The sequence below is a fragment of the Colossoma macropomum genome, unplaced genomic scaffold (genome assembly GCF_904425465.1).
Source record: "Colossoma macropomum unplaced genomic scaffold, Colossoma_macropomum, whole genome shotgun sequence".
Classification (NCBI taxonomy): domain Eukaryota; kingdom Metazoa; phylum Chordata; class Actinopteri; order Characiformes; family Serrasalmidae; genus Colossoma; species Colossoma macropomum.
Window position 1 is genome coordinate 38,250,950 of NW_023494791.1, and position 25,427 is coordinate 38,276,376.

At 37.8% G+C, this 25,427-nt stretch overlaps 3 protein-coding genes across 4 annotated transcripts; all 3 read right to left on the bottom strand.

The window, feature by feature from the left end:
* On the bottom strand, positions 1 to 3,251 carry LOC118809990 (caspase-6-like). Of its 2 annotated transcripts, none has more exons than XM_036573507.1 (6): positions 3,159 to 3,251; positions 2,866 to 3,021; positions 1,581 to 1,657; positions 1,297 to 1,472; positions 934 to 1,078; positions 1 to 316 (listed from the first exon to the last, which is right to left on the bottom strand). In XM_036573507.1, the coding sequence occupies exons 1-6, from the start codon at positions 3,182 to 3,184 to the stop codon at positions 27 to 29; spliced, it is 870 nt and encodes a 289-aa protein (XP_036429400.1). In that variant the 5' UTR covers positions 3,185 to 3,251; the 3' UTR covers positions 1 to 26. The 2 variants fall into 2 exon arrangements, with proteins under 2 accessions (XP_036429400.1, XP_036429401.1); XM_036573508.1 differs by having other exon boundaries at positions 2,866 to 3,001; positions 3,160 to 3,195.
* Positions 3,252 to 7,478: 4,227 nt separating this feature from the next.
* Positions 7,479 to 13,834, bottom strand: LOC118810890 (caspase-6-like). Its single transcript, XM_036575027.1, has 6 exons — positions 13,716 to 13,834; positions 11,713 to 11,848; positions 10,547 to 10,623; positions 10,235 to 10,410; positions 8,975 to 9,116; positions 7,479 to 7,876 (listed from the first exon to the last, which is right to left on the bottom strand). The coding sequence occupies exons 1-6, from the start codon at positions 13,738 to 13,740 to the stop codon at positions 7,662 to 7,664; spliced, it is 771 nt and encodes a 256-aa protein (XP_036430920.1). The 5' UTR covers positions 13,741 to 13,834; the 3' UTR covers positions 7,479 to 7,661.
* Positions 13,835 to 15,726: 1,892 nt separating this feature from the next.
* On the bottom strand, positions 15,727 to 25,180 carry LOC118811089 (serine/threonine-protein kinase pim-2-like). Its single transcript, XM_036575297.1, has 5 exons — positions 25,136 to 25,180; positions 18,215 to 18,439; positions 17,594 to 17,783; positions 16,764 to 16,940; positions 15,727 to 15,818 (listed from the first exon to the last, which is right to left on the bottom strand). The coding sequence occupies exons 1-5, from the start codon at positions 25,178 to 25,180 to the stop codon at positions 15,727 to 15,729; spliced, it is 729 nt and encodes a 242-aa protein (XP_036431190.1).
* Positions 25,181 to 25,427: the final 247 nt, after the last annotated feature.

Here is a 25,427-nt window from a genome sequence, read left to right on the forward strand (position 1 = left end):
TTTCAACACTTAAATGCACCGATTGTCTATTGATTCCAGCACCTTTTGGGTAACAAACAAAATGAATTGTTGCTCCAAGTCGTGCTGCTCCAAGTCGTGTTGCATTCCTTCTTGGGTCTGAAGTAGAGTTTCTTGGTGAGCATGGAGGTGAAGCAGGGCATTTGTTTATCATTTGCAGCACAGCGTCTGGACACTTTTAGGTTGATGAGGGTCAGGAGCTCAGTGAACTCCAGAGTTGAGCCATGCTCTTGCAGTGTTTCACACAGGTCCTGAATGTAGAATGAGCCAGTGTATATGTTGCGAAAGGACACAAATCCTGTTCATTAAAGAGACAACATTAAAATTAATTTTAGCACTAGGCTAATTTACATATCTCTTACCAAATAATGATATTACCCAATGAAATGCAAATAAAACTACTCATAGAACAAAATGTCTTTATTATTATTATTATTATTATTATTATTATTTACAATTTTGATTTCATTAAATTCTTATGTGAAAACTGCATTAAATGTTTAGAATTACACTATTGATTTTGGACATAAATTCATGTAGGAATCAATTTGAATTTAATTATATTTTGTCTTGAAACTTTTGTGTTGCTTTTGTTGCAAATGATATAATTTCCAACCACTAATTTCACCAAATCAATGGATAAGAAAATAAAACAGAAGATGTTTTTAGGCAGGTGAAACTCCTCTTGATCAACTTCAGTGCAAGATTCCTACTTTACTGCTTAGTCTTAGGGGTTTTTGTGTTGCTCTTTATGTAAAGTGACCTTGGGATTTTGAAAGGCGCTATATAAATGTAACTTAAAAATACAAATATCAAAATACATTATTTACAAATGAGAAAATCAGAATCTGATGTGTCCAAACTTCTGACTGGTAGTGTAGCTGGTGTTTGTATGCTGAGACAGATCTCACTCACCCTCAGATACACAGTAGCACATGAGGAAATCTGCCCCTGCTGGGAGTGTACATAGGATGGCAGCTTTCTCCACCACCTCACTGGACATCTCGCTGTCCCCTCCCATGGGGGTCACTGCATTTTCATGAACTGTACCACGGCATGCCTACATTTACAAACCCAGTATAAGATTTTTTTTTATTTATTTAATTTTGAATAGTCTTGTGCTGTTTCATACAAAATAGTGTAAATGAATTGGAAACATTCCTATCTGGAGCTGCTTAGAATAAAAAGAAAGAATAAAAAGCGACTTTAATTAAAGCTAAGTTTAAGTTAAGTTAAGTTAAAGCTGTCTGAGGAAATTTTTTACATGATGTTAGTCACCTGGAAGATGAAGATCTTGGGCTTTCCTACAAGGCTTCTGCATCTGTCTCCTCTGAAGAGTGCTGTAATTTTCTTAATGTCAACCTTCTTATCATGGGCAAAGACATGGCCATCTTCCCCATGACTCAGGAAAACACACACAAAGCAGTCAGCATCTGTATGGTCGGCCTCAGCGGCTGTGATTAACGTGACATTTCACTCAGTTTACAGTAAACAGAAAGCATTTCTCAGAAAAACATTGATATTTTTAAATGAGATGGTGATGAAGAGATGGGAGTGTGTACCTTTTCTTATTATTCGCAGCATTTTCTTCTTTTTTATATCATCATATGCTTTGACTTTAAACCCTAACTCTTGAAATCTGAAATAAAAGATGTAATTTGGAAAGGAAACATTAAAAAAAATGGTTATTCTCTTGCATGCCCTTTAAATTAATGTCGTTTGCAGATCTAATTTAATGTTTTCGATATGTTTTTCCTCTGTATTTTCTCCCCAATTTAGTCAGGCCCAATTCCACTCACTAGCTAGGTCTCCTCTAATCACATGGTACTGCCAGCTCTGGGAGGGTGAAGGCTAGCACATGCTTACTCAGAGTCATGTGAAGCACCACCACATCTTTTTCGAACTGCCATTATTCATTGGACAGCTCAACTCGCCAACTGTCAGTTCTGCTACGTCAGCTATCAGATGCCAATGCTAGCTAGCATCCCACTGAGTGAGGGAGAAAAGGGAAGGTCATCCTCCACCCAGAGATCACCATCGGGGATTGAACTCACCACCTCCTGATCATCATGACCTGCCAAATAAACTTCCAAATTCAGAAATGGCAAAGCTAAGACTAGTTAAACAACAAGATCGGTGGATTTCTTCAAAAAGAAAACAAAAACACACGTAGCCTATGTTAACAGCATTAAGCAGTAAAACGTGTCTGGATGTAGTGAAACATTAAATTTAAGCGCCTTCCAGAGTCCTGGAAGATTTGTTTAATATTTAATTACTATTACATTAATAGACATTACTAGTGCTACCTTGGCAACACACACACACACACAAACAAACACATATAATAATATATATATATATATATATGTATATATATATATATATATATAGATATAGATATAGATATAGATATAGATATACCTTCCCAGTTATTTAAATAACCCGCTGCCTTGATTTTTTGAATACTGCCTGTACTTATAGATAGTAACAGGCTTGATTGTGTAGCTTAACCTCAGTAAAAACATTATGTCAAAATAACAAAGTTACAGATAGTAGACACTTCTCCTTTTTTAAACAGCAGATGGTTGGCAATATCTTATCCATCTATCTGTCTTTTTTAACTAAAAGTCAAGCTAGTGTAGTTGGGGACATGAAAAAATACAGTTGGTTGAGATTTAGTGAGACCTTAATGAGACTGTCCTCATGGTCTAACCCAATATTACCTCCTCTGAAAGATCATGTTACTCTTTTATTTTCTGTGTAAAATAAAGCAGATAAATAAAAAGGCAAATAGTTTTTTTCCAAGTTTTCCTGAGGACAGAATAAAACTCTTGTTTGAATGTGTACCTTTCAGTGAGGTTAGCTTTGTCTGTAGCCGTACCACGACGTTGCTTCAGTTTCAACTTCCAGTCAAAATGTTCCTGGTTGAAGATGAGGGCCAGCCCTCGCTGCTTGTTGTCCATCTCGTACTCCAGAGGCAAATCTGTAACGACCACAGTCATACTGCACTTACTTAGACTTTATAGAAGTAAAGATAAACATACAAAATGAAGGCAAAACAATAAGAGAAGATAAGAGGAGAGATTGCTGAAGAACAGGACACAGCAGAAACAAGAAAAAGCAGATCAACAGCAAAATACCCTCCGGCTTTCTCTTCACTCGCCATTGTAGTCAGACTCTGAGCTTTGGTGACAAAGAAGAAGGAATGAATAAACACCACAGTGTGTGCAGTGGGTGGGGTTTTCATGGCATACTTCACAACTCAAGCACATGCAGAGAAACCACATAGTCATCTATTCCAGACACGTGGTACAATGTACTGAAAGAATGTTGCTCATAAAAGACAGATGCATTCAGAAATGAAAGTTCAGTTCGCCGGGGGTGAGAGTTCAACTATTTCATGACATAAGTGTTTCAAATAGTTTTGTGGTTGTTCAAAATTTTACATACAACTGCAACATATATATTTCACTGTTGTCAGAAGAAAACCTCGTATCTCCGTTTTTGTCGTTTTTCGTTTTTTGACATAATTAGAAAATTCCTGTTACCCTTTATGTTGTATGTAAATGTCATGAAGAATGGACCAAAAGAAATGGCCCTAAATGACTTGGAAAAAAGTATATATACACACACACACATACGTATATATATATATATATACAGTGGAGGAAATAAGTATTTGATCCCCCACTGACTTTAAAAGTTTTAATACAAAAAAATAAATGAAACGTCTCATAATTTTATGCCAGCTTTATTTTAACAGTGACACATAGAATATCAAAAGAAAAACTGAGAAAATTACATGAAATGAGAAATAAAAATTAATTTGAATTTCATTGAAGGAAATAAGTATTTGACCCCCTAGTAAAACATGATTTAATACTTGGTGGCAAAACCCTTGTTGGCAAGCACAGCAGTCAGACGTTTCTTGTAGTTTTTTATAAGGTTTGCACACACTTCAGGAGCAATTTTGGCCCACTTCTCTCTGCAGATCATCTCCAAATCCTTAAGGTTTTTAGGCATGCATTTGGAAACGCGAAGCTTCAGCTCTCTCCATAGATTTTCTATGGGATTGAGGTCAGGAGACTGGCTAGGCCATTCCATGACCTTGATATGCTTCTTATGGAGCCACTCCTTTGTTTCCTTGGCTGTATGTTTTGGGTCGTTGTCGTGCTGGAAGACCCATCCACGACCCATTTTCAGTGCCCTGGCAGAGGCAAGGAGGTTGTCACCCAGGATTTTGCAATACATGGCCCTGTTCATCTTCCTGTCGATGCGGTGAAGTTGGCCTGTGCCCTTAGAAGAAAAACACCCCCAAAACATAATACTTCCACCACCATGCTTGACGGTGGGGATGGTGTTCTTAGTGTCATATTCTGTATTTTTCTTCCTCCAAACACGTCGAGACCACAGCACCTTCTCCCAGTCTCTCTCGGAGTCATTAATATGTTCATTGGCAAACTTGAGGCAGGCCTGGGCATGAGCCTTCTTGAGCAGAGGAACCTGGTGTGCACTGCAGGATTTTAAACCATTACGTCTCAGTGTATTACCAATGTTTTTTTTGGAAACTGTGGTCCCAGCTGCCTTGAGATCATTGACCAGCTCCTCCTGTGTAGTTCTTGGCTGATTTTTAGCCTTTCTCATGATCAGTGAGACTCCACGAGGTGATATCTTGCATGGAGCTCCAGGCCTAGGTCGATTGACAGTAATGTTGTACTTCTTCCACTTCCGAATAATTGCATCAACAGTTGTCACCTTCTCATCCAGCTTCTTACTTATGGCTTTGTAGCCCATTCCAGCCTTGTATAGGTCAACAATTTTGTCCCTGACATCTTTAGACAGCTCTTTAGTCTTGCCCATGGTGGAGATGTTGGAGTGTCACTGAGTCTGTTGGCAGGTGGCCTTTTATACAGGTGACCATTTGGGACAGGTGTCCCTCATGCAGGTAACGACTTCACTGAGATTAGGGTGTGTCAGTGGTCTGTGGGAGCCAACATTAGTCATGGTTTTTAGGGGATCAAATACTTATTTCCCTCAATGAAATGCAAATTATTGTTTATTTAAATATTATTTAATTTTCTAGATTTTCTTTTTGATATTCCATCTCTCACTGTTAAAATGAAGCTACCATAAAAATCATAGACTGTTTAATTATTTGTCAGAGTACAAACTTTCAAAATCAGTGGGGGATCAAATACTTATTTCCTCCACTGTATATATATATGAAATATCTGTTTTTAATTTATTTTATGGGTGACGTGACTGTCGGTGGTAGAAATTTCACTTTCTGTTCCAGTTCTGCTGCTCTGTGCCATTGTTTGTGGTGTGACACGAGTGAAAATGAAAGTGTTCTCTGTGTGTGCAAAGGGGAAACTTTACCATCAGTGTTTTTTAACAATGACCTTACCAAACCTGACCATGACAAGGAGTTCTTTAGCAGTTCTTCAGACCAAAGTTTCTTAACCTTGCCCCTGCTGACTCACAGCACTGCACAGTTTCAACGGTTTCCAGCTCACAAAAGGCTCCATAATCAGTTTATGTACTGGATCAGGAGTGTTGAAACCGTGCTGTGCTGTGGGTCACTAGGAAAATAACTAAGAAACACTGCTTTCCTTTAAATGCATTCCATTCATTACTGACATTTTGGCCCGATCCCATTTCACCCCTTGCCTCTACCACCCCTTAGCCCTCTGTTTTGTGTGTTCACGTCTAGGGTTAGGGTGTCCAGTTTGTGTTGAGATAGAGGGGTAGGGTGAAGTGTTAGGGCTACATGGCCCTCCAAACTGAGGTTTTTCAGAGGCACACTCCAAACGGAGTGTTATCAGAAAATAGAAAAACTGGCAAGATGGCTGCACAAATGTGAGAATTGTCTCTGTTAAAAAATGACCATAATCATTGTATTATCTTAGTTTAATGTCGTTTCAGTGTATTATGGTCGTTTTCTTCATAACAAGCATAATAAATCGCTAATAGCATGCCAATGTTTTGGTAGCTATCTACCTAACTTCCCGTTCCACCTTAAATAGTCCAGCAGTTCTGATGCCTGAAGCGCCAGAATGTAACTGCTGCACAATTTAAGGTGGAATGGGAAAATTCAAACAAGAAGCTGGCGAATAGCTGACATCACCTTCATATCACTGAATAATTAGCGGTGGGTGATAATAAATAATTGTCTTATTTCCCCTCTTTGAAGGCATTTGGTGCCCTAAATGTAACTAAAGCCCAGCAGTGAGGTTGCTGAACTTTTCCCTTCTTTGTTATCACTGAAGATGGGCCGGGTCGCCTACAGAGCACCGCTAGTAGCCTGTTAATGAAGCAATTTATTATTATTATTTTTTTTTTTTTAATTTGAGTGTCCCATTTTGTAGGGATTTCAACCACTACCCCTTGTAACTCAGTTCAAAGGGGTTAGGGTGACACTCGAAAACAAGGGGTAGGGGTGAAAAAAGAGATGGGATTGGGCCTTTATTTAACTTTTCACAAGATCTGTCCTTTACTTGAACAGTTACATTGCTTCTTTCCTACTGCTTTCCCAAATTACTATAATTTAGAATACAATTTAAGTTTTAGTATGTGTTATTTTTGTGGATTTTGTTCAGACAGTACTACACCCCTATGAATCTTATGAATATTTAGCTTGGGGGTTAGCTTCATAACCCTCATCATGTAGTCTGCTCAGTTAGTTCAAACTTCAGTCCTCAGATATTCATGATTTTTATAAGAATTTAAGATGTATTAAGAATTATGTTATCATCTATTTAAACACAAGACATGAATTGAGATAGTAATCAACTAAATATATATGAAATCATAATTTATAGGGTACTTTCTATTCAGAGATGGCTTGTTTAAAGTGAAGTTGAAAATGTAAAAAATTAAATGTATCATTAGTTTAATTTTTAATTAAAACAAATGCTGTCCAATGTTTTAATGTCACTACTGAAACACAAAGTTTTATTCTGTGGGCGGAGACTTATTTGAGCAACACTCCTGCATTTTAGAGCAGGAAGTGAGACTGCATCCCTGTCTCTCATGGCCACATGGTGAACAGTAAGATCTCATTGTTTTGAAGTAAATGTGTCCCAAAATCTGAAAGTCAGTGTGGAACATTAGGAACTGTCACTACCGAAACACACATTTTGTGCAATTAAGTAAGCTTTTTTGTGTTTCAGTGAAAAAGATGTGTGTAGAACTGTTGAATGCTGTGTTTTCTAGTCATGTGCTCAAAATCAGAGTAAATTGTAACTTCTGAAACAGTCACTACCGAAACATTTGGTAAAGTGATTTTTTGTTTGGTAGTAACAAAGGTCATAACAAAGCAGGGCTAACCAGGGTGTAATGATATCAGTCTACATATGCTAAGAGAGCTAAACACCAAACAGCTTATGAGGGAAAAAGAGGAAAAAAAAAGTGACAAAAACAAACAAGAGGGGGAGAAAACAAACACACAGTCACTGACATATAACAGTACCAAACGTGAAAATTTATTGCATCACATGCTGTATTTATAATACAAATCTTGAAACATTGCTGATTGTTTAATGCTCTTTGGGAGAGTTGGGTCTGAGTAAAGGAGACTCAGTACTACCACATTTCTCCAGCACTGAGTCAATGAAGAATCAGATAGTTTTGAATCTGACTCTTCACTCCTTTTTGGGCTTGAAGTAGAGTTTCCTGGTGAGCATGGAGGTGAAGCAGGGCATCTGTTTCTTGATTCTATGGGTGCGTCGGGACACCTTCAAGTTCACAAGGGTCAAGAGCTCAGTGAACTCTAGAGTTGAGCCTTGCTGTTGCAGGGTTTTACATAAGTCCTGAATGTAGAATGAGCCAAGCGTTGTGTGGCGAAAGGCAGCGAATCCTGTTCATTTAAGAAAGGACAGTAGAACATTCATATAGGATCAGTTAAAGATGCATCTTTTCAGAACATGTTTCAGTCTAGATTCACATGTATTAGATAGGGTTAGTTACACTGAGTTGTCAGTTTATTAGCTACACTCAACTTTTATCTACACTCAGTGACCATTTTATGAGGTACGTCTATCACATAGGTGCACTGTTTAGGTATGCAATTTCATGTGTTGCTGCACAATTTATCAGCTGCATTTGCAACCAAACATAAAGATCCACAGCTGACCAGATATTTGGGTGGTGGACCATTTTCAACACAGCAGTAGCATGTGTGGCGCTGCTATAAGTGTGTCAGGTGCGGCAGTACATTTATTTGATAAAGGCTAAATTAGTTTTCTTCCCAATCACTACAGTCAATTATAGAGACAACACATGCATTACATGCTTCTGTACCAAGAGTAAAATCAGTGGCCAACTCCAGTCATGAAGGGCCAGAGTCCAGCAGTTTGATGAGTTTCCTAGCCACACACCTTATTCATCTGAGCAGCTTGTTGCCAGGATTTGTGGGTGTGTTTAGAGCAGGATAATAACCAAACTGTGAGGGGCACCAGCACTCTAGAACCAGAGTTTGCCACCTCAATATATATATATATATATATATATATATATATATATTGTTTCTGTTTTTTATGTTCGTATTGGTTATGTCCTCCTTCTTTGTCCTCTACTAAGTTTATATCCTTGGTGGTGAACTGTGTTCTTACTTAGTTCTTATATATTCTGGATTGTAGATAACAATCATCTTCATCATCTGATATCTGTACCATATTCTGTTTATTCACTGTCTTTAAGTTCAATAGGAGCAACTATCTGTATCTCTCTGTGTGTTAATTGACTCTCTTGTATTTTAACTCACCATCTCAATAGCTTGTTTCCAACTTGCACGCTGCTCTCCCACAACTATTTCACAACCACTGAACTCTCATATGTGTGTTAATCTTTCATCTTTGTATTGTATAATACCATTGGTATTCTTATTATGTATTTGTGACCTCGTTTATTCAGCTTGTTCCTTTAAATTGTCAACTGCACACCGTTTTTCACTCACCCTCAGCTACACAGTAACACATGAGGAAATCTGCCCCTGCTGGGAGTGTGTAGACACCAGCAGCGTCCTCCTCCACCTCACTGGGCATTTCATCTAGGGCCATGCCAGTCACAGCATTGTCAGTGATGTCACCACGGCATGCCTACGTTTACAAATGAAGAATATGCTTGGTTTTATGATTTGAATAGTGCTGTTAGTGTTCAATCATACTCAGTGTTGTAATCTATTACAAATGACTATTACATTTCTCAAACTGTAATGGAACTACTTTCTGGGAAAAGTGATCTCATAACGCATTAACTTATTCTCTGTTAGTCTGTAAAATGCACACACATCTGTACCTGACAACTCCCTCAACTGAGGGAAAACCTGATAATTCTTTTTAGTCATTTATTAAGAAATACTCAATCACAGTAATCTTCATTTAAAATGGCTGACATAAACAAGGCCTGTTATGGTCAGGGGTGGAAATGAGCCATTCTGGAAGTAAAAGTGTACAGAATAGCGCAGTATATTGTTTCATATCAAATAAAATCTCAGGCTTATTAAGTACTAAGGCTTATTATTCAGTAACTACAGAGACTTCAACACAAACTGGCTGAGCTATTCTTAGGTTATAGGAACGTTTAATAAAACTTCAGGGCCCTGGCCATTTAAGGGGTTAACTGGCACGCAACATAACTAATTAGCAAAAGCAAATGCACCAGTGCAGCTCTACGTGTGTTATCCACCCAGAAGTAAGTTTTTTGGTATTGTGTTGTAAAACTGATTTGTTCTATAAGGTAGCGTAATGACTGATACCCAGCAAGCTAGCCGGCTAGTGTCAGCCATTCATTGTGAACTAGGAATCTAATGTAAACATAACTGGACAGTGGATGTTTCTGACAGTCTGCGTTAATTGGTACACCACCTTCCTCCTGGAGATCTACTTTCCTGCAGAGTTTAGTCCCAACCTGCATCAAACAAACTGTCCTGCCCCTCCTAAGGGATCTGATCCAGCCAATCAAGGACTTCTGAAGAAGTTAATTTGCTGGAGCAGGTGTGGTGACCACAGGTTTAGATAACAATGGTTTACATCACAAAGGAGTTTCGCTGGTAAAACCTGGTCATTTCCACCCCTAGTTATGTTGATTAAAAACATGAACAGCTAATGCCATCTGAAAATTGTTTCTCTGTAGTGACCTCAGTGATGTGATGAGAAGAATTTAAATGTGTTAACATACTTTTATATCTTTTCTTGTTACATGATGTGAGAGTCACCTGGAAGATGAAGATCTTGGGCTTTCCTACAAGGCTTTCGCACTGGTCTCCTCTGAAAAGTGCTGTTATTTCCTTAATGTCAACCTTATCATCATGGGCAAAGACATGGCCATCTTCCCCATGACTCAGGAAAATACACACAAAGCTGTCGGCATCTCTATGGTCAGCTTTAGCGGCTGTGAGGAGACACGTCTCAGAGAATTTACAGTAAATCGAAATCAGTAACAGTAAACAGAAATCATTTCTCAGAAGAGCTTGAACAAAACAGAAATAATTACAATTTTAAAATGATTCATTGTTGAAAGGTTGTACCTTTTCGTAATTTGTCCATCATGTCATTCTTGGTTAAATCATCAAAAGCTTGCACATTAAACCCAAGCTGTTGAAATCTGAAATAAAAGTTGTGTATTAAAAAAGAGAGACTGTCCTCTGTTCTGTAAAGTGGTCTTTAAAATCACAATCAGGAATCTCAGGAAATCAGGAAACTCACAGGCTGATCTACACTCTTAGAATTAAAGGTACTAAATTGTCACTGGGGTAGTACGCCCTCCATGGGGGTGGTACCCTCAAGGGTACATCTCAGTATCTCTAGTCAGGGAACATAACTGTAATTATGATACATAAATGTATCATAATCCATTGAAATTATATTTTCTAAGCTGTATTGACTCCACACACCCCGTCTTGTCTCCAGGCTTTGTATTTTATTGTTCTGTTTTAAAACATTAGATTATGAAAAGGTACAAATATGTACTTTTCACCTGGAAAAAACCTAAAACCTTAAAACCACTGTTGCACATTTGAGGGTGCATATACACGGTTTGTACTTTGATGAGCAAAAAATGTACCTGCACAGCACCTTTATTTCATCAGTTAGTTTTTAACTGAGCATTAAAAAAGACAAAATGAGCGACCTCACTGACTAGACATGTTCAAGCTTCTCCGAAATGGCTGTCGTCCAGGGCTGTCAATTGTTATTCTTTTTTGTTCAGATATGCCACGCTAACCTCGCGCGGCATATCTGAACAAGTTTAAACACAAGCACATCCATCATCTTCTAGAATTCATGCTGTACTGTTCCGTAAATAATGCTTTTTTTCAGGTAAGATGATTTTGATTTCTTATAAGGTGAACTTGAAAGATTTCAACACAGTACTGTTATGATTTCAAAATAAACACAATCAAGTTATATATCTAGTCATACAGAAATGTCTGGTCAAATTAAAAATTACATTTTAACATGAATAAATTACATTTTATTGTTTTGAAGTGAAAATAAGTCACAAATCCTCTACACAAATGCACAATTACTGTTTATTTACTGAATTTAACATATAGGAAAAACATGAAATGTTCATGAAAAGTCATAGCACATACTTTTATGTTATGTGTGTACTTTATGTAATGAAGAAAAAAGTCAAATTTAAGCCTTTTCTCTGTAGAGCATGTGTTAACTTATTTTTACTTAGAAAACCAACAAAACATAGAGCTGAATTTTGTCTGTAGCTGTGCCACGGCGTTCCCTCAGATTTAACTGCCAGAAAAAGCGTTCCTGGTTGAAGATGAGGGCGGTTCCTCGTCGCTTGTAGTCCATTTTGTACTCCGGGAGCAAATCTGTATTGACCACACAAATATATGAAACGTTAAAGGGGTGCATAAGAATGCATTCATACTGAACTTACTGTTAAACTATACTAGACTTATTGCAGAGAGCTAAAACGTCTAAAACGGTGTTTCTATATCTGAAGATTAGACTACTTCTACTGTCTGGTGTAAGCTATGTAAGATGCTCTGGGAAAGCAAAGTCTTTCTTGTGTTGATATAGCCTGTACAAAAACTTCAGGATTACAGTACAAAAGCCCATTTAGAGGATCCATTTTCCCTATTTAGAAAAAGTGTTTCTGGAGCTCGTAACAACTGCCAACTACATTCTCTTGTGTATTGTATGGGAGAAGTGGATCCCAGTGTCTCTGTCTGTAAATCAGTGGTGGATGTAGTACACAAATCATGTATTTGAGTTAAAGTAGAGATACCCAGGGTAAAATATTACTCCAGTAAAAGTAGAAGTCCTCCCTTTAGACCTCCACTTGAGTAAAAGTACAAAGGTATTTGCCTTCAAATGTACTTAAGTATCGAAAATAAAAGTAGCAAAAGATTAATTATGACTCTAATGTCCTATTACCTTTTTAGTAACAAGACTTTTGCTTCATTAACTCATTTTAGGTGAAAATACTCCAGTGTCACTCTTGGTAAACCAATCTTTTAACAGAATGTCATTAATTAGTCTGACGCTGATGTCTGTTAAAATTATCTTAAGCACAAAACACTGAAGAAAACAATTTCCATTAGGTACAACCGAGTGGCTCTGAAAAAACTGTTTGCAAACAAGCAAAGTTTCAGGTTAAGATTTATTTGCAACTTAGTTACAAGTTTAAGTTTAATAAAACCTTGCTTTAAACTCAGGTTCACAAATGAGTTTTCCTTTACTTTCCTTTACTTGTATTGCATCTGTAGGTCTCTGTTCATAAACATAAACTAGCAAAAACAAATTTACTCTAAAATGAAATAATGTTTGTTTAAATTCAGAAAAAAAGACACGCCAGTCACAACTGCATATGTGTGCATATTTCTATATTGTGGTCTATTTACACAAAGTTAGGTTAGGGACTCCCAAAATTTTACACTGCTGCACCGACATTGAACTGTATGGTGGCACTGGGTCGGTATGACCAACAGGTCAAAACAAGCCCAAAACAAAGTGCGTGCTGTGCCCTGATTGGTATGCTTCCTTCATGCTTTTCTCATTTTAACATGTTCCTTTTTTTATACACACATAAGCTGAAAGGAACGACAGATTTCGCATAATGTAGTGGAGTAAAAAGTAAGATATTTGACTTTGAAATGTAGTGGAGTGAAAGTAAAAAGTTGCCCAAAATGGAAATACTTCAGTAAAGTACAGATACATGAAAAAATGACTTAAGTACAGTAACGAATTACATTTACTTCATTACTGTCCACCACTGCTGTAAATACGCTGTACATGATTCACAGCTGGAATCTTTTGAACTGGAAAGTTTTTTAAAACTGTGTAACTGACCTTTACTCGTTTAGTCCTGTAACTGTTTGTACTCTGATAAATGACCACATGAATGTATAGAAGACAAAAACACTATCCTGTTTTTTCAGTGGCCTAATCATGGCACCCACCATCATTGGCTAAAACCACAGCTAATAATATCATTTTCAGTGTATAGCCTGTGTGCATACATAAGTAAGAAGTAGTCCTTCAAGTTCCAAATCTCTTTATTCATCCAGTAGCTAACACTCTTGTGTTACGGGGGGAAAGCACAATGCTAAGTTAACTTCCCTGTTACCTTTTAAAGATCACCTACCACTTAAACTGAACACACATATAGAGAATACAAACAAGATAATGTAAGTTAAGAGCTACATGAGAGAAGAAAACAGAATTGTAAATTACCTGAGGCTTTCTCTTTGCTTGCCATTGTGGCTGAATGTGTATCTGAACTCCAGTGACAGAGAAGAAGGACTGAACAGACTAACTACAGGAAGGAGTTTCCACATACAAAACTCAACACTTACCTCACCTCATACCAGGGTACAGAGAAGCCATGTAGGCACTTACTCCAGATATATGGCGCCACCTTCTGTGAATTAAAAGAATTTTCTTTTCAACTACCTATAGACTGCTGGATGAACTGCTTTAATATGAATTCACAGTAATAAAATCAAGGTATGGATTGTACTTGATGGAAAACTGACTGTACTCAATATAAGCTGTTGCTATACAAATATACTCTGTCTTACACTGATCTCCTGGGCCCTTAAAAACAGAGGGAGTGGGTTCAGCTCAATTTTATATTATAATGGTATGTATATGAAATAATGTATATGATGAAAGACACACACACACATTTGTTAGCCCACTTTTACCCTGTTCTTCAGTGGTCAGGACCCCCATGGACCCTCACAGAGCAGGTACTATTTGGGTGGTGGATCGTTCTCAGCACTGCAGTAACACTGACGTGGTGGTGGTGTATTAGTGTGTGTTGCGATGGTCTGAGTGGATCAGACACAGCAGTGCTGTTTTTGAACACCTCAGTGTCGCTGCTGGACTGAGAATAGTCCACCAACCAAAAATATCCAGCCAACAGCGTCCTGTGACCACTGATGAAGGACTAGAGGATGACCAACACAAACTGTGCAGCAGCAGATGTCGCTGACTTTACACCTACAAGGTGGACTGACAAGGTAAGAGTGTCTAATAGAGTGGATACACACACACATACACACATATATAGTAAAGTATAAAGTAAAAATAAAAAGAGCTAGGCCCAAGTATTAACAAATGTGTAGAAATTTTGGAAAAGTGTGAAAAAATATAATAAGAGACGACATTTCAACCTTAAATTTAGTTGCTAGTGTTTTAAACAATAAAAGTGACATAAAAAGCTCCAAACTGATGTGTGGCTATGTGTCACATCCCTTGCACTTCCTATAGCACTTCTGCTTTCACTACTTTGTCATCCTTTAGCAACTTGCTATTGCATAAATAATATCAGAATTGTAACACACTGATCAGTTTAGAAATCAAGTTTAATTTGACTGTGACTAGTAATTCAGTGAAAATGGTTCTATATAGCACCAAAAAGGGTTCTGCTACTGTTAAGCTTATAACAACAGAAGAACCTTTCAGTGCTATACAGAACCATTTTCAAAAAGATGCTATATAGAACCAAATACAACACAACATGACCTGAGATTACTTGGATCGAGAAAAAAACAGAAAATGCAACCAACTTGTAAGACTGAACTTTGGAGGTGTTAAAAAAGTAATGGGTCGCACCCACTCATGATTTTCTCATGTGGCCAAAGCATCGCTAAAGTTAAAATGCGTTACATTGCAGTCAATTTGGCACTAATGTAGCTTAGTGTTTAAGGTAGGCGTGTACTTTTAAGCTATCATAGTAAACCATCAGTCATGAGCGTAAAATATGTAAACTGTACTACTATGCTACAGGCCTCAGTGCGACTGTCCCACCTGCACTGCCAGTACTTACACCACTGCTCATTACAAAGACAAACTGAGTCATGATGTAAAATCATATGTATACGTATCGTATGTGTTTTATTTGTGTATAAGTTGTAGTAGGAAAGTAGGAAAATACAATTGGATTACTAGATTGAGTGTACTAAATTTAAGGGTATTACATTAAGAATTTTAAATTAAAAGTGATAAATTAAGGGTTATAAAAAAGGTACTAAATTAAGGGTACTAACAGAAGGGTACTTAATTAAGGGTACTAACAGAAGGGTACTAAATTAAGCAAGATAAAATAAAGGTACTACATTAATGATGCTAAAATAAAAGCACTTAATAAAGGGGACTAAATGAACAGCACAAAATTAAGAATAATAAATAAAGTAATAAAGATGTTTCTCCCAAAAAAAAATCAGCAGGTTGGTGGGAGTCACTGTAGCCAGGGATGCTGCAGCATGTCGTGGAGAGATGGTCTGCTTCGAGACTCCTTGTCCAGACAGCTCCTCAACAGATCCTCACACTCTGTAGAGACACAGAGAGACCATTAGTCAGAACTGTGTTTTTGTGTGAGAGAGAGACAGAGAGACGAGAGAGAGAGAGAGAGAGAGAACTTCTGAACACAAAGTTATTTGGTTCTTTGTGGGTGAAGGTGCTTCTATTTATGTTACTTATCATTTCAAAAACTTCTAGCTGGCAGAATTTTTAAAATATACAATTAAAAATATGTAAAAATAAAATTGGTAAATAGTTTCTAATGTGTATATCCACACTATGTAAGTTATTATTATATATAAAATAACCAAAATATTCATATTGCAAGTAGCAGTGTACAAGGTACTCTAAAACTTGATTCGCTTGTTTCTCCTAGGGTTTTTGAAATTTTACTTTCTAATTATTTTAGTTCTGTTTGTAACCTTTTTAGCTAAATATTTTATGTATCTATTTATTTTATCTTTATTTTTCCATTTTATGTACTATCATTATTATTATAAGTATTATCATTATTATTTATATATTTTTACTAATATTTTGTTTTTAATATTGTTTTACTGTTTCTTAATTATTATCATATACCATTTTTTATTGTTGTGTATTTCTTTAATATTTTTAAATGTTTTCTTTTATTATTTTATCTTTACTTTAGAATCTTTATTTTAACAATCAATCGGAGGTGTTAAAAAAAGTTCTGGGTCACACCTGTTCACGATTTTCTCATGTGGTCAAGGAATTGCTAGAGTTAAAATGTGTGGCATCTCAATCAAGTTGGCACAAATTTTTTATTTGAACAATCCTAATTTGTTATGTGTTTTTTTACTCTTCCTGTGGCTCTCAGCTACATTGTAAATGAGGACCCCCCCCCCTCAAGAGCTGTGTGTCTTTGTAGATGTACGTGAACACACACACAGATGTCTGGACAATAACTGCACAGAGAAGACTCTCTGCAGACTACTGTGTGTCCACACTCACCTTGCGACAGGTAGTATGGTATGTCGGGCTCCTCCCTAATGATTTCTCTGCGGTTGTGGAAGGGGAGCGCTCCAGTCAGCATGTAGAACAGCACAACTCCAATCTGCCACACAGTGCACGGCTCACCCTGGTAGAGCCTCTGCAGGTACCACTCAGGAGGAGTGTATTCAGTCTTTCCTTTAAAATACAACAGTGACGGTGAGTGGACACTTGTAGACTTTACTATAAACACTACTGTGTAAAAATCCACAATCAACCTTTTCAATAATACAGGAGCCAAAAAGGTTTCTTTGGAATATATAAAAGATCTTTGTACAATATAAAATCAGTTTTACATGGTAAATCTGATGATAACCCAGTGCAGTTTCATGTTTCACATTATTAGTAGCTGTAAAAACTTTCAAATTTCTAAAAATATCCTAAAAGTGGTGATCAAAGCTCAAGGCAGATAAAGTGACAGAACATTGTTGTAAACAGATAATGACAGCATATTATTATAATTTCATAACTTTCGATCACAATATACTTCAAATAATGAATACATCGAAAAATTCCTGTTGAAGACTAATATGTAATGGTTAAATATTTATTGTAATTATATAAGTTATTATTGTTTATAAAATAACAAATTATTAATATAGAAAATGGAATTTTAAAAACTCGTGCATCTTGAAATTCATCAGCACTAATCAACATTCAAACCTTTCATGTGTTCAAACACAATTCAAAATGTAGACAAAACCTGCTCTTCAAACCAAAGAAGGCAGTTTGATGAACGTGAAGCTGAGTGTTGAAGAATATTCCTAAAATAAAGTTTTGTCAGTGTTCACTGTAAACCCATACCACAATAGCTGGTGTAGGGGTCTTCCGCAAGAAGTCGCCACAGCCAAAGTCCAGAACGCGCACATGCGGACCCTCAGGGTCCGTCTGTATCAGAATGTTGTCTGGCTTAATGTCTCGGTGCAGGACCTCTTTAGAGTGGATGTCGATCATACCCTCCACTAGCTGCTTCAGGATTACCTACAGTATGAAAGAGGATGGAGTTAATACAATAAAAGGAGGACATTCTTGTTAGAAGGCCATCATAAAATTCATAGCTTGGTTCAGTACGATATGCTTGTATGCCAGACTTGCTTGAGGTTTCTGACACTTTATAACTTACTGCTATCCATAAAAATGGACAAAAGCTGCTTTCTTCACTAAAACACTAGTAGGAGCCATCCTGACCACTGAGCCAGAGTAAATATCATATCCTTTTTCTGTACATTTGTGTGCTGATGAATGATGATAAAGAATCTTGAATCTTGCATTCACTTATTAGCTACATTAGCCTCATAGCTGCAGTGTAGAGCTATGACTCTGTTTGGGGTTAAAGGGGAAAATTGTGTACATGTAGCTTAAATCAAAGCCAGGCTCAGTAGGGAGTGTCTTTCAGGAACAATGTCTCTCACCTTAGCTTCCTCTTCCAGTAGGTAACCAATGTCATTGATGTAGTCTGTCAGGTCCTTGCAGGGCACCGGCCGCTCCATCACCATCACCAGCTTGTCCTGCAGCTCACACCAGTCCAGAGGCGCTACGGAAACTCCTTGTGTCCGTCCGGTAACGGTCTTGCCTTCCCCCACCATCGACAACAGCACCACTTCCAATGGGTAGTCTTTCTGTTCTCCATCCAAAACCTATAACAGAGCACATTATTACACAAAGTCCTCCTCCAGACTTCACCACACCTTTGTCTTGTAGATCCACCTTGCAGGTGTTCAGTTTGAGACTTTCGCATTTTAAGGTGGAATTTGTTATCATTATTGTTATGTGATATTCTGCAGTTCAGCATTGAATCCCTCTTCGGTTTAACAGATTCACAATTTTATATCCTTCGTGTTTTTATCTATTGATGTTATATCACTACAATACCTTCAAGATATGTCATCAGAAGGGAGTTTTCCTAGTCTTTAAACCAAAACATCTCACTCCCAAGACTATTGTGGGGCTCCTGTAGTAGGTTAGCAGGCATGTTTACAACCAGTGTTTTGTTGTCTGGCTACTCCAGCGCTAGACGGCTCCCAACTCACTCGCCATAGTGGCAGTGGTGCTTCAACGCCAACAAAATGTTTGGTGTAACAATTCTTCTTTTGGAAATGCTTTTGTAATTTGGTAATTCGCTCTTCTATACATTAAATGAGAAAGATCAAGTTTCAATTGATCATGTTAATCTTTTTGAGTGACTCTATAACTTAATTATGTTTATTTTAAAAAACAAAACATTGATCTTTCCATTTTGTCACTAACAATCATAACAATACCAAAACTTTACCAAATGTTTCAGCAGTGACTGTTTCAGTAGTGACAATTTTGGCTAATTTTGAGCAGAACTCAAAAACACTAGCATTAAATGCCCAGAAAACACAGCCTTGAACAGCTGTACACACACAAAATCAACATATTTATATTACAACACAAGAAAGCTGAAAAAAATGCAGAATATATATGTTTTGGTAGTGACAAATCTTAATGTTCCACACTGATTTTCAGACTTTGAGACACATTTACTTCAAAACAATGGGGTTGAACAGCTCACCATGAGGCCACGAGGGACAGGGATGCAGTCTGACTTCCTGCTCTAAAATGCAGGGGTGAGGCTAAAATTAGGCTCTGCCTATAGATTAAAACTCTTTTTCTTTTGGTATCAATCTGAAAAATGTGGGACAGAATTTTCTGAATAAAGTTTTTTTTGCTTTAAATTTAAGCTTAAATCTTTCAACTTCACTTTTTACTAAATCAAATGGATCTTTTTAAAAACAAAAGATTAAACAAAAAAATGCAAAATATGTAAGTATTTTTTTTTTACAAGTGTAACAGGTTTTGCAGTTTTTAATATTATTATTGCTAGAACCTTATGTGAGGGTGTGAGGTCTCTGTTGAAGTCTACAGACCAGGGCAAGAGAGAGAAACGCTCACACCAAGGATGCTTCAGAAAAGGGAATTTATTGGCTAAATATCAAACTACTTTTGGACTACATTCAATGATAAACAATAGAAAATAAAACCAGAAAACAAAACAAAACAAAGTGATAGTAATGAAAGACAAAATAGCTCGAGTAAGTTAGAGTGCTTCACGGCTAAATGGTATGAGGCAGTGTGGTTTGGGAAGTCGCTTAGGAGAGCCTCTAGAGAATTAACCTAAGTATGGACGGGAATAACTATATGGCTGGATGTAACTATAACAGTTCTCTTATTAAATAAATTGGCGTCAGGGCCCTGACTGCAAATTGATGGAACCAGCTTACGTTGGAGTCGGGGGCTGACTTCAGGCGGGGTCGTCTCAGGACAGACTCGATCGAAGGCTGGAGCTCACGCAATGGTTCCTCTCCTTGCTGCCCGTGGATGCTGCATCTCCGTGCGGACACGCGCCTTCCCGTCAGTGATTGGGCGGAGGCGTCTCGTGGCCGTCTGACGGTGGAGCTTGGGCAGCCTTTCGATGGTCGATCTGTTCACAGATCAGTGCGTGGCTCTGGGTGCGATGCTGGGTCTCCGTGGCGTCAGAACCGCTCCCACTCCGCTGGTGAGGTTCAGGTTGCAATCAGGGTTCTGAGGCTGGTGATACTAATTTAACTAACTACTTCTCTTTAGCAGAATCGAAAGTGATGGATATATCCTCCCTGGCCAGACAAGAAATATCCAACTTCCTTCTCTGAGGGTGGTTTAAACTTAAGGTGTGTAGACAAACAGGTGAGTTACAAAACAAACAAAGGTTTCAGATCTGAAAATTTAGCGTTCTAATATTTCTGACCTGTTTTTCTGAACAAGGCCGGCACAAACTTAGAAACTTTGCTATCCCTTTGTTGCGAACGCAGGAATCTGAACTCAATTTTGCGGTGCACTCTGGTTTTGCTCGGCTGGAGGCCCTACCCTTTGGAGGTGGAGCCAGAGTGCTGATAGGTTCTCCTCACCTAAGGTTACTAGCTACTTGTTGTTTCCAACTCTGATTGGTTGTGCATAATTTTAGGAATGCCTTCCCCAGAATCACTGCCTCCTTTGTGTCAGCTAGTTTAAACAAAGAAAAAGAAACATTTCTATATCATCAAATTGGTTTAATTTTCAAAATCAAGGAATGAACAACTAGGATATTCAAGCATGTTTCAAAGAGAGAGTTTAACCCTTGTTACCTGATACACAACACATGTCAAAGAACACAGGTACTATTTGCCTATCATATCTAAACATGACCCAATGCATGAAAAATAAAATCGACAATAAAAGAAAAGGAACAAAGGAAGAAAAGAAAAGAAAACCACATTCAGGATACATATTGGTCAATGGTCTAAACTCATAGCAGTTAAATGGTTGGGTCTGACTGTTATCAAAGTTATACTCTACGTATTTCTAGCACTTAATAGTAGAAAAAGATACAGGTAATATTTAGGTACTACCCAACAACAAGATTAATACAACAAGTAGTATTGCTACAATACTACTTTTATAAATGTTAATAATCAAGCAGACAAGCAAGAAGTTTCTTGGGTTCCTTATACACCCTTGGGGGTGCTCTGGGTCCATGCTTGAGATCCCTAGGGACTTTAGGAAGTTATAACTTTGCCGTCCACAGTCATAAGATTTCCGCTTTTGGTATGTCTAGTTTAGTTAAAAAGAGTTCTAACAAATGGTTGCAGTTTGGAGTGGACATATACCTTAGAAATGTACTTTCTGTTACTTAAAGATAAGGTTGTCCACAGGACTTTGGAGGGCCATGTAGCCAATAATCCAGGGAGGCGTTGTCCTGTTGCCCTCTAGGTCAAGGGAGAGGGGTGCTGGTTCTTGATTCAGCTGTAAATCTGACTGAGTCTGGGGTTGGGGGGTATTAAGCCGACAGATTTACACCTCAATTCCAGACTTCCTGGAGCCAAAAGGCCCTTAACTTTGGGTTGTTGATACGTTAGAAACACTAACCTAGGCCAAACCTAGTTTCAGCCAGTGTTCGCTACACAAGTCAGGGGTAGGGATTTGAGACAGCCACCTCCCAACAAAAAGCAACCTTTAAATGATGATTTTATGTACAACCCCTCCAAAAAAGTTGGGACACTGTGCAAAATGTGATGATATGCAAATCATTTAAACTCTATATTTAATTGAAAATAGTACAAAAAACAACATATCAGATTTTGAAACTAAGAAAATGTATTGTTATTTTTTTCTGTTTTTTTTAAATATATGCCTATTTTGAATTTGATGCCAGCAACATGTTTAAAAAAAAGTTTGGATAGGAGTATGTTTACCACTGTGTTACATCACCTCTTCTTTTAAGGACACTCTGTAAGTGTTTGGAAACTGAGGAGACCAATCGCTGTAGTTTTATAAGCAAAATGTTTTCCTATTCTTGGTTAATAGAGAATTTCAGCTGCTCAACAGTCTCCGGTGTCATATTTTTCATTTCATAATGCGCCAAATGTTTCAGGGGTGATAGCTTTGGATAGTTTAGCACCCAGATTCTTTTACTGATGAGCCCTGCTCTTATAATACATGCAGAATGTTTGTCATTGTCGTGCTCAAATAAACAAGGCCTTCCCTGAAAGCCTCCAGCTTTTCTGTATCCTGTTTATATGTGATTCATTATTATAACTTTTGTTAAGACATTTGTAAAAACATTTGTGGATGCAGTGATGAACTGTGTTCACAGACATTGGTTTTCAGAAGTGTTCTTGAGCCCATGTAATGATTTCCACTACAGAATGTGTCTGTTTTCAATGCAGCACTGTCTGAGGGCCTGAAGATCACAGCCACTGAATATTGGTTTTTGGACTTGTCCTTTGAGTACAGATTTCTCTCGATTCTCTGAATCTTTTAATGATATTATGTGCCATAGATTATGTAATTCCAAAGTTCTTTGTTATTTTTGTTGAGAAAAGTTATTCTTGAATTTTTGCATTATTTGACAGCACAGTCTTTCACACAGTGGTGAACCGCTGCCCATCTTTCCTTCTGAAAGACTCAAGCCTTATTGGTGAATGAGGCCCATTATTAGTAAGTGCAAGTCACCATATAACTTACTGCTGAGTGTAATTCTACGAAGAGTATTGTTGCTCAATTGAGCATCTTAAAAGCTACTTAAGCCAGTTGTGTGGGACCCCTTCACTTCACATTTTAAAGAAAATCCAACAATACATTTTGAGTGAAGGTTTCTTTTTCTTAAGGAGGTGTGGAATAAAACTGTTAATTCCACATGTGACAACTTTAGAAGTGTGTAATAAATCTCAGGGCCCTGTCACTAGAGGTTCATGGACTGGGGGCCTAAGCCTGTACTAAGGGGGTCTGGGGTTATGGTCCCCATAAAGAATTTTTTAATGGTTCCAAAATGTTTATAATGCACTTTTAGAGTTGCAACATCCAGGAAATGTCAAGTACATCAGCCATGTTAAGTAAAAATGCTTATTTGATCAAACAGGCACACAGTAGATCTGTTTGTATTAAGCACAGAGCCAGTATGACCAACATTATATCCATCCACTTACAACAGGCACAGATCAAGCAAAGGTACTGAAGTCAATCAATGCTCTCTCCTCTCTCTTAGAAAAGCTGTGAGGTCCGAAACACATTATTCAAACAAACAGATTTTAGGTAAGTTCAGTCTCAGTTGGTGCAATTAGAAAGAACATGATGGTCTCAAATATTTTCTCAGTGAAGTTCAATTAAATTCAGTATTAATTTTAACCGAAAGCTTATACGACTCTCTCTCTCTCTCTCTTGCTTTCTTCTTGATCACTAACCTCCATCAGATCTGTTCCTTCAGTCCTGTCAGTCTCCTTCAGCTTCTTTCTCCCCATCTTCCTGTGATTAGTAATACAATAATCTCATTAAACTCAGATTTACAAGAACTAAAGGAACCGCCCAGAAAAAAACACAACTTACCAAGAGTAGCAAATGCTGGCGCTTAGCCCAAACAGCAAGTGTTCTAGAAACATGATCCTACAACACAAACACACTCTTATATCACTTTATTTACAAATGAGACAATAAAAATCATCTCTACTATTTTCGCTCTGCTTCAGGTCAAACTCCATATTTGAGGACAACCATCGACTCTTGAGTCTGTTTTCCTTTTCTTAGTTTCTGTTTTGTTTCCATGAAGAAACAAAAAGAGAAGCGCGTCACTGAAGGAACATGAAACTCCATCACTGTGAGTGAATGAGATTCTCAACTGCAATGGCAGGTAAAATCCAACCTCTTCAGATGTTTCAGTGTGTCTAAATACTTCAAGTACTTAACTCTAATAGTGTCCAGACTTTGCTGTAAACTTTATTTATTTACTTATTTATTTATTTTTCAGAAAACACTTCCAACTCCCCCTCAGCTTCTAAAAAGCAAGTTGGTACAGGACAGTCAGCACCGTCCAGGACCTGGCTGACTTTTTCTAAACTGCTGGTATCCTCTGTTCTAACTGTAGTGATTGGATTACAGATATGTGTCAGGAAATGTAGCTGTTCATGTATTTGGTTTGTATTTCTGTATATTGACATTGTAGATATTTTACAAAATGTTCTCTCTAATTCTTAAACCCAGCCTCACAGATAAAACATATACTGTATAGGTTAACTGTAACATTATTTTCTAGATAGAGACATGTTAGTTGTATATAGACTACAAGTTACTGTATAATTAATATTTCATTTTTTACTCTAACAGGCTTTTGTGTGTTATGAGTTGTGTGTTGTGCTGCTAAGAAAACAACCAACTGACAAAGTTCAAAATTTCTCCCCAGACTTTCAAGCAACAGAACAGCTCTGTGAGTGACAAAGGTATGTACTCTAAAATCAGAACAATGCTATAAAAATACAAAAACACAACTAATTTAATGATTCAACAGCGCAAGAATTAACTGATGAGCTTCGGATCCTGCTGACTGGAAAGACGGGTGTGGGCAAGAGTGCAACAGGAAACACCATCCTGCGCAAAAAAAGCCTTCAAATCTGAGATCTCCTCTTCCTCTGTAACCTCACAGTGTGATAAAGTCAGCAGCAATGTGAATCAAAGAAACGTCACTGTTATTGACTCTCCAGGTCTGTTTGACATTTCAAGCAATTTTTGGCAAGGAGTCCTCCAGCTACACCATGGTGCTGTTCACACATGGACATCAACTTGGGAAGCAGAATATTCATCAGTTTGTATGTAACAACTAAAATCTTTTGGATTTCATCAAGAAGTGCAGCGGCCGATACCACGTGTTCAATAACAAAGATCAGGTTCCGGATCAAGTCCTTCAGCTGCTGGACCAGATTGATACACAAAAACTTTAGGAATTTGTGTATAACCATAGTTGATGGAAACCTGCCAGACAGCAGCAGTGAAAAAAGTCTGTGTGAGGGATGGATGGGTTTGTTCACAATGCTGGTGGCTTTGCGGATGCAGCATGTGGTGAAGATGTCCATGATGGAGGGGAGAGAGACCCAGATGATCTTCTCAGCTGTCCTCACTATTCACGGTCAGAGGCACTGCAATTCCCAAACCAATGATGCAGCTGCTCAAGATGCTCTCCACAGTCCCCCTGTAGAACATGGTGAGGATGGGAGGGGGGAGATGAGCATTCTTCAGTCTCTGAGGGAGTAGAGGTGCTGCTGGGCTCTCTTGGCTGTGGACTTGGTGTTGAGGGACCAGCTGAGGTTCTCTGTGATGTGG

Coding starts and splice junctions, on each gene's coding strand:
- LOC118810890 (XM_036575027.1), bottom strand. CDS start 13,740: ATGGCAAGCAAAGAGAAAGCCTCAG. Junction 11,849..13,715: donor AAGCAAAGAGAAAGCCTCAG/GTAATTTACAAT, acceptor TGGTCAATACAG/ATTTGCTCCCGGAGTACAAA. Junction 10,624..11,712: donor AAAATTCAGCTCTATGTTTT/GTTGGTTTTCTA, acceptor CTTTTATTTCAG/ATTTCAACAGCTTGGGTTTA.
- LOC118811089 (XM_036575297.1), bottom strand. CDS start 25,180: ATGGACATCTTCACCACATGCTGCATCCGCAAAGCCACCAGCATT. Junction 18,440..25,135: donor TCCGCAAAGCCACCAGCATT/GTGAACAAACCC, acceptor GCTCTGTTATAG/GTTTTGGATGGAGAACAGAA. Junction 17,784..18,214: donor TACTGGAAGAGGAAGCTAAG/GTGAGAGACATT, acceptor TTCATACTGTAG/GTAATCCTGAAGCAGCTAGT.
- LOC118809990 (XM_036573507.1), bottom strand. CDS start 3,184: ATGGCGAGTGAAGAGAAAGCCGGAGG. Junction 3,022..3,158: donor AGTGAAGAGAAAGCCGGAGG/GTATTTTGCTGT, acceptor AAGTAAGTGCAG/TATGACTGTGGTCGTTACAG. Junction 1,658..2,865: donor AAAGCTAACCTCACTGAAAG/GTACACATTCAA, acceptor CTTTTATTTCAG/ATTTCAAGAGTTAGGGTTTA.